Source organism: Scophthalmus maximus, chromosome 14 (assembly GCF_022379125.1).
Source record: "Scophthalmus maximus strain ysfricsl-2021 chromosome 14, ASM2237912v1, whole genome shotgun sequence".
NCBI classification, from domain to species: Eukaryota; Metazoa; Chordata; class Actinopteri; order Pleuronectiformes; family Scophthalmidae; genus Scophthalmus; species Scophthalmus maximus.
Window position 1 is genome coordinate 18,675,469 of NC_061528.1, and position 14,632 is coordinate 18,690,100.

The 14,632-nt window shown below is 40.2% G+C and overlaps 1 protein-coding gene across 2 annotated transcripts in view; it reads right to left on the minus strand.

The window, feature by feature from the left end:
• Nucleotides 1-453: 453 nt before the first annotated feature.
• calcrla (calcitonin receptor-like a) overlaps nucleotides 454-14,632 on the minus strand; it is a 31,766-nt gene continuing 17,587 nt past the window's right edge. For both annotated transcript variants that reach the window (XM_035603967.2, XM_035603968.2), the window contains exons 3-13: nucleotides 13,830-13,983; nucleotides 13,461-13,571; nucleotides 11,396-11,508; nucleotides 10,645-10,736; nucleotides 10,413-10,539; nucleotides 9,989-10,142; nucleotides 9,747-9,807; nucleotides 8,611-8,677; nucleotides 7,632-7,850; nucleotides 6,706-6,747; nucleotides 454-5,239 (exon numbers count right to left, since the gene is read on the minus strand). In XM_035603967.2, coding sequence (XP_035459860.1) covers nucleotides 5,018-5,239; nucleotides 6,706-6,747; nucleotides 7,632-7,850; nucleotides 8,611-8,677; nucleotides 9,747-9,807; nucleotides 9,989-10,142; nucleotides 10,413-10,539; nucleotides 10,645-10,736; nucleotides 11,396-11,508; nucleotides 13,461-13,571; nucleotides 13,830-13,983 — 1,362 coding nt within the window. In that variant the 3' untranslated portion in view covers nucleotides 454-5,017. The remainder of the gene's footprint in view (nucleotides 5,240-6,705; nucleotides 6,748-7,631; nucleotides 7,851-8,610; nucleotides 8,678-9,746; nucleotides 9,808-9,988; nucleotides 10,143-10,412; nucleotides 10,540-10,644; nucleotides 10,737-11,395; nucleotides 11,509-13,460; nucleotides 13,572-13,829; nucleotides 13,984-14,632) is intronic.

Below are 14,632 nucleotides of genomic sequence, written 5' to 3' on the forward strand. Positions count from 1 at the left end.
AAGTCAAATGCTCGTTCATCAGTGGCAACTTTGGTTTGTTTACAAAAGTTGCATCTCTCCACTTCACGGTATAAACCCCGCCCATTATCAGATAAATGATTGTGATTGGACCGGCAAGTTTTCTGCCCGAGGGAAATCACTTCCCAATGGAATGGATCCAGACCAGAGTCTGGCAGAGCAAATTAAATGAGCTCCCAGAATACATCCACCCATATCCCACAATCTCTATTCATGTCCATGTGCAAAGGGATAGTGGTCTCAGACTTTTAGATCACATTTGTCATTATGTGCCGCATAATGAGTTAGCTAGAATACAAATGTTAGAAGTGGCTGATGTAGTGACTGTGACAGAGAAGATCATCACATACAGTATTTCATAATAACTATGAGGAAACGACATTTGCTGCATGTGTGTTCTCACATTGTGATCTCACGCTGTGATGGGATTTAGCATTAGGATTAAGATTATCTTTATTCATTCATGTGAGCAGTGAACTGCCGTCACTTTGTCATGAAGCAAACATACAGAGACACGGTAAACAATCGTTTTGAATTATGACCCATCGATGATTTTGCCAGCAATGTATTGTATTTGTTTGAATGTCGTAAAACTCAAAGTGAAATTGGTTTTGTCAGACAGGACAATAAATCAACATCGGAGAAAAATGGTTTTAGCCTTGAAATCAAAAATCAATTTGCCAGAACATTTTACCAATAAACACATAATATCCCACAAGTATATATCCCACAACTTTGTGTAATAGACCACTCACAACAAAAGAGACTGGGGAGCCAAATGACATAAGAGCCAAGTGTCTTTGTTGCTCTTCACAGTTACTGTGGGGAATTTCTGCGAACGGACTAGCACATGTTTCTCATTACATCAGACAAATCAGCTCCACAAATCAGTTACATTGTGTTCGTAAAGATTTGGCAGATGCGGAACTCGGTGAAGCAAGCACGACAGGATTTATCATCTGTATGTTGATGTCTGCTTAATCAGTATAATAGTATTATCCATTGTCTAATCCAGTGAAATATATTATATATAGGAGAGACATGGTATACACATCCAGAATATAAAACACCACTAGCTACATTCAAACAGGAGTGTCAATGTGTCGGGACTTCCAAAGTTAAAACAGCAGTTTCAACAAAAAACTTTGTACTCAATGCTTTTGTCATACTTTACAACATGATGCCAAAGTGTCACTGGCGTCTTCAGGGCCCATTTGGAGAGTCATGTGAAACTAATTCACACACAAATACACAACTGAAACGGTACACAGGAGCTACTACATGTGCCAAGTGTCTCTGGTCTTTTCCAACACGCTGAAAATTAAATGAGTTCTTACGATGCTTCACTACACAGCAAATTACTTTTAATTGTGAAGGCTAATGCTGTCGTTGCACATTAACCCCTTCTAAGAGCCACAAGTATTCACTGTATATGATTAAACAGAGAAGCTCCTGTCCTGCAGATCAGAGATTCAAAAGAAAGTATCAACTTTTTTGTGAAAATGCAGCTTGACTTCACAATCTCCTGCTTAGACCCCTCTGTATATCCTTCTGTCTGTCATTAACAGCTTTACCTAAAACAGTGGCAGCCAAGAATATGTTTACATGGGCGAAAATAGTATGTACGAGACATCACTATTTTCTCACTATTATTGTGTAGAGTCAAGCTAATTTAAAGGTGACATATTATGGTCATATTCAGGTTCATACTCTTAATTTGGGTTACCACTTGAAAAGGCATCAGTGTACTCATACTGCCAATTCCTGCAGCTCCTCTTTTCACCCACTGTCTAAAAAGCCTGGATTACTTTTAGTCCCCCCTCCCAATAAAACCTAGTCTGCTCTGATTGGCCAGCCAAAAATGGTAAGAAATGTTACGGCCATTCACCAGAAAAGTGGAGATTCTCAGTTTGCAGGCTGGGTTACCCCAAAAGAGTCCAACTGTGACATCAGAGTGGGTGAGAAATCTGAACCAGTTGTTCAGAGCCAGGCTGTAGGGTTTAGCCAGCTCATAAAAGAACGGGGTGGTCTTTTTTCACACTTTGTGGGCCGGCAGGTTCCACAGATACCCAAATGTATGTGCACAAACACTGAAAAGGGGATTTTTGCATTAGTTATATCACCTTTAAAGTCTGTTGAAAACAATAAGATGTCCAAAAGTCATAAAAAAAACAAGATATCTGAAATAATAAAAAAAAATGCAGAGAAAGAAAAAAAAGAATAAATCAGACACAGGATGTACATTTTTTCAATACTCTCCACTGAAATAGCAAAAGAAAACATGGCCTTTGTTGAAAGTGAGTCGCGACATGTCAGGCTTGCACTACATGGTGATAACATGATAACATGAATAAATAAAACAGAGGGTAGTTGTACTGTTCTTTCTTCGCTTTCAAATACAGGCAACATAGAGAGCTGACAGAATGTGACAAGGATGATGACAATAATCCAGGCGGACAAATACAATAGCTTGTTGAAAGCCCCCAGTCCGTAGCCCCTGACGATTTTCCCACCCCTCCCCTTTCTAAAACACAGGAGCAGAACAAACAACTGCTTCATCAACACCCCACGCACCGTCACGACAGCCGCTTGATGTTTGAATGCATTCTAGAATGATTTACTCATAAATACTGTATATATAATTCATGCACACACACACACACACACATACACTCAAACTCACATATTCAACGTCCTCTTTTCAGAAATGCTAGATTTAAAAAAGTATTTACATCGGCTGATAGCGACTCGTGTTCCCGGCATCGTGGACAAAATGTATTGAAGATGTTCTGAAATCATAAAAAATAGAAATAAAAAGCTGTTGTAAAGTTTTTGGTACTTGACTGGGTGAAATGACAGCATACCGAGGGCAATGTCTATTGACCAGGGCTCGATAAAGCCTGCTGTAGCTAAATGCTTTTCCAAGAATGTCTTATTTGCAGTATTTATATCTTTTTTGCACAGTTTCTTATGAGAAACATCAGTAATAAGGCAGTGTTCAGACTGATATTAGCACTATGTGAAAAAAACAAAGCTCTCTGATTCATCTGAAAAGGGTCACTGCATTGATGTGGGGGTTGCCTGAGCAGGGGGCTTGTATAAAAACAAATGAGGGGGCGGGGGCGTCATTGGAGAAAAACATGGAACCAAACTCTAGTCATGTTACAATGCAAGGCAGCATCATTTTCTATTTACCTCACAATCAGCGAGACAACAGGATGAAAATGTCTGTACCATGAGTCTCTCCCAGAGTTGTAAAGAGTTTCCTCCGAGTGGAAGTGTCTGTGAAACTTAATGTAGTTGCAAATTTAAAACCAATCTGCCAAATTTTTTTTTTTAAATGTATGTGGATATTCATCACATACTGCTATGCAAAAATAGGAAGTTGGTCACATTTTCATAAAAGTTATGATTTAAATCTTTCTCCATTTGATTTTATCGATGCACCAACTGGGAAAAGCCTTCATGCGACTGCACATGCAACTCGCCAGCATGGGCGGCTGTGGCTACGGAGGTAGTGTCATTCGTTTGATCCAAGCTTCCACCAATCCGCGTGCAGGTGTGTCCTTGGGCAAGACACTTAACCCGAAATTCCGAGTGTCAGCTATGGCTGAGGTAGGTGCTCTCCGAGCGGACCATGTCATTAATGATAGCTTTCATAGAAGAGTAAAGAGCATTTTTTTTGCAAAGACTGATAACTGTATGTAACTCCTTTTCTATAAGTGTAGCTGCACTATGAAGAAACTGATTCAGAGCTCGTATGAACCAAAGGAAACATACGTTAAATGACCTTCTTAACAGCAACGCATCCTCACTCAGGCAGCCCCCTGCTTTTTTCTTTTTAAAACACAGCGCTTTTTGTTGTCTGAACACCCAGTCATATTTACATCTCAGTAATATCTAAGTTCTTTGAGAAGAAGAATAAGGCTAAAGACAGCAGTGAATAGGAATGTGATGTGTTTATGTTCAGCAGACCCAGGTCATTAAACATAACTGATACATTCAAGTGTAATGGGGCAGATATTGGAGTACATGTGATTTCATGACGGCTTCTCTGTGATAATGTTGTGTTGATAAGTTACATTAAAAACCTATCATGTTGTATGAAGGATACACATGTCAGTAAGGATCACTTACAGTAAAATACGCTGAAAGAATTAGCATGATGACTTCTCTAAATCTCAAAAAAATGAAGCGTGCATGCTAACGGTATGATTCACACCATCTGCATTAACTGCACACATTTGAACAAACACTGAAACAAACAAGAAGTGCTTTTAAAGTGTATGTGAAGACTGCAACACTTCAACATTTGGTAATCGATTGACAGAAGATGCTGGGTAACTTAATGTAGCTTCAATAAATACTGCGTGGTATTTATTCTGTTTTCATTTAATACACAAATATGTTCTGATAAATTATGTTGAACATGTGAAAGATAAAATATAGCTTTAATATATTATCATACCCCTGCCCTCTTAGATTAGTCCTGTCTCTCTTCAAATTCTGTAATGGCAATAAAACATAAATGAGGCAGGCAGGAGTTCGTGGTTTGGCACTAACCATGTCAAAAGAATTTACAGTCTAACCAAAGGCGTTTAGTGCATGACGTGACCTCGTAAGGACAGTCAGGCAGTTAATATCCATCCATTCAACAACAATTTTGTCAGGCTGAAAGACTGCAGCATTGTTGTGATCATCAGAATGCCTTTTAATCCAAGTGAAGCCGTCCAGTTGCAAATTGTAGTCAAAAGACAGCGCAGGAGTAGCTGCACCAAGCTCACCTTACAGTACAGTTAAAGGGCCTGTGTCGGTGTGACAGAGAGGTGACGATTTCCTTCAGGTGGGTGAGAGTCTGGGTTAACAGACTTTTTACACTCTTGTTTCTTCTTACGTTGTATCTCTAGGAAGAGGCGAGTTTCCCCCGGTTGCCACGGAAACATGCTGCAGTTTCTATGGGTGGGACAGGATGGGTAGAGTTTGAAGAGAGAGTTGCTTGTCAGGCAAAGGGGCTGTCCGATTTTAGGATGGGGGCGTCTGCGTCGTGGCAGCCCTTGCCATTCATGTGTTCTGTGTGGCCGTCGATGCTGTAGCAGCCCTGGACCTCCGTGATGGAAGAGGCCGTGTAGGAGGCTGAGCGCATGGCGTCTGAGTGGTTTCCCACGCTGCTGCCAAACTGGATTTGATACTGGTTCCAGTGCCTCCTCAGAACTGCCTGGACCTGACCCGAGAGACCACATTTCAAATATTAACAGCATAGGAATCACTACCCTACATAAAATCACAACTTGATTTGGGACAGTTAGAATAATAGTGAGATAAGAAAATCCATATCAGTCAGATGTCTGGGACATGATTGAGCCTGAAGATTGATGAGCATGAAAACTGGGGGAAGCATTAAACAAACAGAGAGAGGAGAAATGACACTCGAACAACAGTTCAGAACATCAGCCAGGCGTATTATGGAACTATAAACAGACTAGCTGTTCTCCCCCTGTTCCCAGCTTTCATGTCACACCAGGCGGAACACCTTTCTGTCTGTAGCTCTATAATTAACACACAGACATGAGAATGTGTCTGTGTTATCATAGTCTCTGAATGTAGCATCAGTCTTGTGTCTGCAGTATGTGTTACTTATGGAGCGAGAGCTAGGCCTATAGCATTACGCTGGAATCAGCAGGCAACAGTTGTGTTTTTATGGCGGCTCTACGTGCTGTAGCTACGTGTTGATGAACAAGAGCTGGGCTCAGCAACGTCCTGGAGGTGCGTTGCCATAGTAAGTTTGCCATGTTTGGTACCATAACAGTTTGCACAGAGCATCCCGCCAGAGATTCGGATGTCGCAACAGTTGGCAATGAATATTCCATTCAAGAAAATCAAGCACAACTATCTCTGAAACCACAAATTGTCCGTTCTGGTTCAGATGAAACAGTGGCGAAAAAGAGTGAGTGTATTCTTTGAGTTGACACGTCATTACTCAATACATACTGAACTCTGATGTAACTACTCCTTCAAAAATCTCACTTTGTTTTAAGCAAATTCTAGTTATTTGTACTTGTACTATTCAAGGACAATATGGAAAAACTGGATCCGTTCAACAGTTTATAAATATCAGCTGAAGCTTTTGGACTGATGTTGTCCTGTGGTTTCGATCATGTGTCTTCAATTTTTTCGTTACACTAATTCACTAAGTGACAACTGTGTTTTGATCAAAGACATACAGGCATTAATTTAATGTGCCAAATATTCCTGTTAATACATGACATTGTCACTGTTTCTTAGGGCATATACTGTACTGGCCTCAGGATAGTTCTTAAGGAATTCAAGCACACTATCATCAACTGCTTGTCTTCCAGCTTGAAGAGAAAACATGTTCACTTGTGGCAAAAACAAGCTACTTTGTATGCAGATCAATCAACTGTATAATTGAAGGCAATCAGTGCACGTCCCATGGCTGCTTGCCAACAGCAAATAGTCTTGAGCCCGCAGCAAAGCCCCTGGGGGACTGAGCCTGATATGCGCCGACTCCACCAACCTGCACTAATGGTATGGCAGAGGAAGTCTATCCCTGATCACCATGGGGAAATATAAGTGTGTGTGTGTGTGTGTGTGTGTGTGTGTGTGTGTGTGTGTGTGTGTGCATGCAAGTCTAAACCGTAAAAGGGCAAAAAAACCCATCCCCCTTACTTCTCCGTTGAAAAAGCAGAAGATGGTGGCCACCAGCAGACCCTGGAATGGAAAAAAACAAAAACACTACGTTAACTAACACACACCTAAGTAACTGGTCTCAAGCATCACTAGCCAGAAGACATTTGTAGATTATATCTTAAGGTCTAGGATGCTGTGAGGTTGGGAAAAAAAATACCTAAAGGTCAAACCGAATCAAATTTGGGAGCTGATTCAGCCTGTTGCTCAAGATGGTCTCCCTGTGCTGCCATTGCCGGGACAGAACAGCGTGATCAGATAACACCTCGCCAACATGCAACTGATTGTACCCAGATAACTGATGGCTCAGATCATTTTGTGTCTTCCTTCCTGCTGTTCTTCACCAGGCTACAACATAAACAAAGTCTCTTCTGAGGCTGATGGGGAGGTTTGGCTTTGACTGAATCCTGACAAAACGAAGGGGTTCACGCAGGCAAGAGTTCATGTAGTAAATGTGTTTACACTGGAAAATAGTTTCCTAGTAAATCATAAACATGTAGCAAGGACAACAGGACTTCAGAAACAGCAAACTATGAATACCATTCTAATAATAGACTGGGAATGCCTCTAAGCGACATGGAATAAATTTACAGCTGTGTACGTATTTGTACCTAGCCTGTGGAGGTCATGTTTTTTTAACAGTGTCTTGTTTGTTTGTTTGTTTGTTTGTTTATTTGTCAGCAAGGTTATAGTAGTAGTAGTATAGTATAGTACAGTAATGTTAATTGTTTTCTATTATACGTTCTAGACAGATGTGTTGGTCTGGAATGGACATGGAAGAACTTCTAGTTTTTAAATTAAAATCTTCCAAGAAGCTGGTATTTATTAATCTCTCAATCACATTTGAACCCCAAAGTTTAGTGGTGGCTTTGGCTCGACAAAATACCACATATTGACCATCATCTCACCTGGTAATGCATTAGTATGTGCATAATGTAGTCATATATTTCAGAGGAGACCCGTCCCTCTGGCTTGTAGGGAAGCAGGACATACTGGATTCCCAGAAGAGGCACCAGGATAAGGGTGGCTCTCACCGCTTTCATGTAGAGACTCGACTCGGCTTGATGGGTCACCTTCAGTTTGGTGATGAGCACTCGCACAATGTTCAGCAGGAAGAACAGATTAACCTGGCGGAAGACAGCAACAGAAGGGACATCAAAACATAATCATAACATCACGGCTGCTATCTGCTGTCAGCTGGTTTAAGACTAAGTTGTAAACTCCACCTTAAAAATGCTTGCCAATGAACAGTACCTTCCCACCATAGACAAACAGTTAAAGCCAAAGGTATAAAGCTGTAAAGACCAGGGTGGTAGAGGATTAGTTTCCGTGACAGTCCCAATAAAAGCTATAAATGTCAGAGTCACATTTACCAATTTTATATTGGTATAATTGACAGAACTTGACATTCACTCTTACAAATTTAAAATTTAAAAAAAAATAATCACCACACAATTCAGTTCCTGCACTCGAGGATTAAAAACACCTGAACAAATGGTTGTAAAGGTTGTTCGAGGTCAAACACCACGTCCTAAGAGGATCTTAAGGGAGCAGATCTCTCTGAAGCATGCCCGGCTCTGCTGATTAGGTAAATTCCTAGACTGAAAAGTGGGCATGGGGCCCAGTGGGAAGAACCTCAGAGGGGCAGTTGCTTTGATTTCACAAGATAAACACAAGTACGCATGCGATCAAACTGTGGCCTGCCTGCAGGCCCCCCACAGTGTCCACTCAGGAGACTAAAGCAGCTTATTGCCCCTCGTTGCGCAATAAAAACAGTGCACCGAGTGAAATACAGCACTAATCGGGAGGTTCATTCCAGTAAATGAATATTACTGCCATTGACTTTGATTAATTCAGGTCAGGAAAAAATGGGCGGGACTTTCTTACCAAAAGAGCAGCACAAATGGGACCGTGGATGATGTAGAGAAGCGACGTTTTGGAGCTGATCCAACAGCTACAGTGGAAGGGAGGACAAAAGAGAAAGGTTTACACAACAGTGTCAACGCGTCATATGACAGATGACCCCTAATGCAGATCAATGGCTGTTCCACGACATTTATCTGCATGAGCAAGTTGGGAGAACTCTTGAGGGAAGCTATGAGCCAGGCTGAATATTTTTTTTTAAACTGTGAATGATGCAGTTGATTTCCACACAATCCAATTGACCAAATATATGACTCTTCCAATTGGCCCAATTAACTGAATCTTGTATTTTAAACTAATTTTAGGCTTTTTCTTACTTTTCTTTTCTTTGGTTGGATATTTACGTGAAGGCCTATTGACACCAATGAATTAAAACTGCAAAATCAGATTGCTGCACCTAAAATTTAGCCAAAGTATGCCGGATACGGGTGCCGCCCTCTCGCAGTGGTGATGTCATGTGGAGCCAGAGTCTGAGCTGCAGTGGTTGTGGAGTTAAGCGGCGGTTTCGAGGTCCCACAGATACACGGGCTCAACCATGTCAGTCGTGGCGTTTCACCCCCGTTTTCATAACGTTAAATAACTCAAAACGTATGGGTAAAATGAACGCTTGAACGTACAACAGTGTTATAAGAACTACTAAAATGACAGAAACCATCTTTGGGAAAAATTTATTTTGACTTTATGTTTTTATTATGTTGGTCTTTGTTCTTTCCACAAACATGAAGGAGGAGGGGTTTATGACCATTACTGCAGCCAGCCACCAGGAAGCGATCCAGATGTTTTGGCTTCATGTCAGCTGCCATGTCATCCATATTTGTTTACAGTCTTAAGTGTTATTTTGCCTTTTTTTATTGATCAAAATGGTGTGCAGAAGTATCAAAAAACACCACCGGGATGTTAGACCTATAGTCAACAGTTAGGGCACTAGTTCACCAACTACCCATGTGAGCACTCAATATAAGTTTGCTTTCCGCAATTTATTTTGTGCAGGTGAGCTAATTTGTGGTGTGAGGCTATTTAGATATGTTTCCTTCAAAACTGTTTCATGGCTGTCATTTTAAAAATATTTGGTACCTAGATACTGCACTAAAAATGCTTACTTGTCATTGTAGTAATAACTTCGAGCAACGGCATGTATTGTGGCCGGAATGAGAGGAAAGCCTGCAAAAAGAAAGTGAGAAGTTAATTATGATGCACCTTGCAGTCTGAAAACCTTACCTCGCTGTGATTTGTCATTTTGTTGTCTCATGAGCTAATTGCTCTCAAATTACTTTAAAGCATATAAATACAATCTTTTACAATCATTAAATATGCAGCAAGTTGGGCATTATCCTTTACATACCCCAGCCTAGAAGGTAGTACCACATTAGGTGCTGCTTCTCTGCAAAAACGGCCACCACGATGAGCGTGTGCAGGTATATTCCCTCACACAGCATCCAGAAGTAATTGCAGCCAAACAGGTAGAGATGAATGAACTGGGACACTTTACAGCTCGTCTGAGGAAGAAACATACGCACATACTGAATCCAAATAGTCTCTCTGACAGTCTTTTCTCTTCTTCTTCTCTGTTATAGCACTGAAATATTTAGCGTCCATGTCCCCAAGAGTAAAGTTCCTGGAGCAGCGTTTCACCTGATTTATGTTAAAATTCTAAAACTGGGATGATAAAGGGAATAGCTCAAATTAAAGAGAAAACGACTATAGATATGACTGTTGAATGAATAAAAAAATAATACTAAAAAAATATAAATAAATACATAACTCACTGGATTCCTCTGCACCAGCTCCTGGTTGTTTGCAACTGCTGTCAACAAAATGATTGTGATCACAGAGTTGAGAACGAAGGAGAAGAAGAGGTTTTTGTGAAGGGTGATCCTTTGGCAACTTAAACTCCTGCAAGAAGAGAAAGATGACATCACACCACAGTGCTGGTGATTTATGTGAGGGATAAGACTAATCTGTCTATAAAGCATGTTTGGATGAGGACTGTTGGCTCACTTGAAGTGGAAGAATATTCCAAGCGAGACGAAGAGGGACGTCAGTGACAGCCCATGTCCTATGAGAGCTAAGTAGAAAAGATTCATCGCAGTCTGGAAGGAAACGAGAAACAAATGAGATTATCTGGATCTCATAATGGCCTCTAATGTTGTGAGACAATACTGTATATCACTTTGGTGTCCACGGGATGTTACTGTAAATCCACTCCACTCATGAGAACTCATATCCTTTCCTTCCTACAATAAATCCCTAATGCATGTAATGATGACAGTCAAATCAAGTTAAAGTGCTGTTTACATTTATTAAACGTTAACCCGTTGCTCTGGATGGAAAATGGCGAAATTTGGACTGGGATGATTCTGGTGACCCCTCTCCCGTTCCCATGGATTTAAACTTCCATAGTGATGGTAAACACCACAATAATACATTTGCTGTGGATTATTTTTTTAGCAATGAAAAATGCTCTATAACTAAAATGTATCATTATGAATATTATTATTATTATTATTATTCTAGCACAAACTTTAAGTCATATTTCCCACTTACGCATATTTATTTTCTCGTGCCAAACCTCAGTACATTTAAGGTTACACGATGAACATGTCATTTGCACACTAGTGACCTTTTTCTCACCTCTCACTGAAAACTACAGTACAGTAACTGCCCGGTGATCAATGGAGTCAGTGATAAACCACTACTCAGTTCTTTGTATTTCATACAAAATATCATGCCACATTATAAAGTCACTGACCACTCTGACTTCACTGGTGTGTTCATTGCAGAGGGTGTAGTTGGTCCACGTCCGGTTGCTCTCAGGATGCAGGAACCAGTGACCGCTGTCAGTGCAAATCTTTGTAACCATCTCTGCAGGTTAAAAAATAGTAAATACAGTACAGTAAATATGTCAATGTCAATGTCAATTTTATTTATATAGCACCTTTCATTACAAGTAAACCCAAAGGGCTTTACATTCAAAACAGCATACACCTTAAAACAAATCATGAATAGAAATAAGAATACATTACAAGCATCAACACAACAAGACAATCAACAAAGACAAACAAAAGTGCGACCAAGTAGACCTCTGCCTGATGACCTGAGAGGACTGATGGGGGTTGTGATCAGTGAGAAAGTCAGAGATGTACTAAGGAGCTAAACCATTAAGTCCTTTATAGATAATTAGCAGGATTTTGAAAGTGATTCTGTATTGTACCGGGAGTTAATGAAGTGATTTATGTACCTGAGTGATGTGTTCAAATTTCTGTGTAGGTGTAAGGACTCTGGCTGCTGCATTTTTAATTAGTTGGAAGTGTCACAGTGATTGTTTGGGTAATCCTTGAAAAAGAGCGTTACAGTAGTCTAACCTGCTTGAGATAAATGCATGCACCAGTTTCTCAGAGTCAGTTTGAGAAATGAATGCTCTAAGTTTTGATATATTTTTTTAAATGCTGTGTTGGTGATATTGGAAATGTGTTTTTCAAAATTGAGATCAGAATCCAAAACAACTTGCTCACTGTCTTTCAGAGACAATAAATCCAGGTGTGAATAAATCTTTTGACTATGTTTTTTAGGACCAACAACGAGAATCTCAGTCTTGTCTATATTTAGCTGTAGGAAGTTTTTGGATGTCCAGCAGTTGTTGTCGTAAGTACAATTTACTAGATTGTTAACAGGACTGAGTTCATCGGAGGAAAAGTGAAATGTACAACTGTGTGTCATCGGCATATGACTGGTAGGATATATTGTGTTGCTTAATGATAATACCAAGCGGGAGCATGTACAGATTGAAGAGCAATGTCCTTTAAGAAGGATGAAAACCAGTTAAGAACAGGGCCGGCTAAACCAACTGAAACATGGAGCCTTTAAATTAAAATGTCGTGGTCAACAGGAACAGAAGCAGCAGTGAGATGTGAGACTAAACACCTCCCAGTAATAAATCAACAGACATCTCTCATTCACACCTATGGTCAAGTTAGAGTCTCTGATTAACCTGTATGTCTTTGGATTGTGGAAGGAAGCCTGAGGGAGAACATGCAAACTCCATATGGAAAGGTGCCATTCAAGCTTTTCTCATAACAGACAAATATGTATTTATTTAATTTCAAATGAAAGGAAATTAAATGACACGAAAGGCCGTATGTTTCAGGGTCAGTTATTGTAGTGATCAGACTCTGCAATGCAGAGTTTTCTTTTAAGCCATACAAAACATTCACCTTTGAACCTGATTCATTCGTCTGAATAAATCAAACTCAGGGATAATGGGGCATTCCGCTAATTTTACACAGGAATATAATGTTATTTGTATTTCTCAGCCTGTAACATCAGTTGTATATAATGTACTGTGTGGTTCCAGAGGAGCGTTAACACTGATGATACCACAAGGGTTATCTCAGTTTGGGTTCGGCAAACTGCAAATGTTTAACTAGAACCTTCATTATAAATTACAGGTGAGGATTTGACCCATATTAAAGGTGCAGTGAGCGATTGTGGAGAAAGCTTGTCTCTGTCTTTGTTGTTGTTGTTGATGATTTCACTGCACTGACCGGGCCTAAAAACACACACCCCCTCAGGTATGGGAGACTAACCCTATAACTATGAGGCCTTCCCTGAGTCGTAGCGTCATTCATTGGCACATCTCTTAATGTGTTGGGGAGTGATGTTTACAAACTACACATGCAACAGCTAACAGCCGCCGATTTGTACAAAAGGGGTATCGGATTAACATCAATTACTGCCCATGTAAGGAATAAAAGTCAGAACAGCTCAGCCTCTGCTGCTCCGCTGCATGTGTGGCTTTAATAGGCCACGGATCTCACCTGAAGGATCAAAATCCTGAAAGTAGTCCGGGCAGTGCTGCTCTGAGATAACTCCAGCCCTGGTGTCATCCCAACACAGCCAGCCATCCCAAGTCCGATTACACACAGGCTCTAAAACCGTAGACAGTGTACTTTCAATTAACAAATGCAATTAACGGCATGATTGATTGGTTTATTCATTATTTAGGAATTAGGTATTACATTTATCAAAGTGTTTTATCTGAATTAATTGATTAATTCATTAATTTATCTGACGTCCCCTCTCAATTAAGACTGGAAAATCCAATTTGGACCATGCAAATATTATTAACTGAATAGACCAATAGACCAAAATGGCAAGGTTAGTGTTTTCCAGTTAATTCTTCCTACCTTGTCTGCTGTAGGAGCTGTCCTTCATGATCTTTTGGTAGCACTCAAACTGTGCAGTCACTATCTTGTTCCTAGTCAGTCCCATGTCATGGTAGACGTTGGTCGGATTCTGGTGCTGGGTTTCATTCACCTCCAGACTTGCCTCCGCAAAAAACTGCAAGGAAACAAGATTTTCAGAGATATGATTCTAAAGCAGTGATGTCACGATATACCAGTACCGTCGGTTACTGATAACTTAAAAACAAAATATTAATATCATGTTTGAAAAAATGAATAACTCCTCATGAACTTTACCAGTGCAAAATCTGGGCTGCAGATTCGTGAGAAAATCCTTCCTACTTTTCCCCTTTTCCCCTAGGGTTTTATATCTTTTATGAACAGGTGAGAACTTACCGTATTCAGAATTTAGTACTCGTGTGCGAGCTTATGTCTGAATCCAATTTTGGCTGCGTATTTTGACTCAGTGGGGACATATTAAAGTGGGAGTCATCACACCTCCAGCCTGGGAAGGGAGTCTAACATACGCTCGACTCCATTAAATCAATTTGCACTCCATGGAAAATATGACATGGATTCAGAGAAAAACTGCCAACCAGATGTGTCCAGCGTTTTATTACACAGCAGATATTAGAGGCAGCTTTTTAATTCTTAGGAAAACTCTCCAACATATAATAAATAAGTTAAAAAAAACTAAATTCAAATACTGTACAATGGTACAGCATGACATAGTCTTTTCTTTCAGTCAAATAATAAATATTAAACGGCACTTCCACTTCAACCGGCTTTTCTCACATATTACTGTA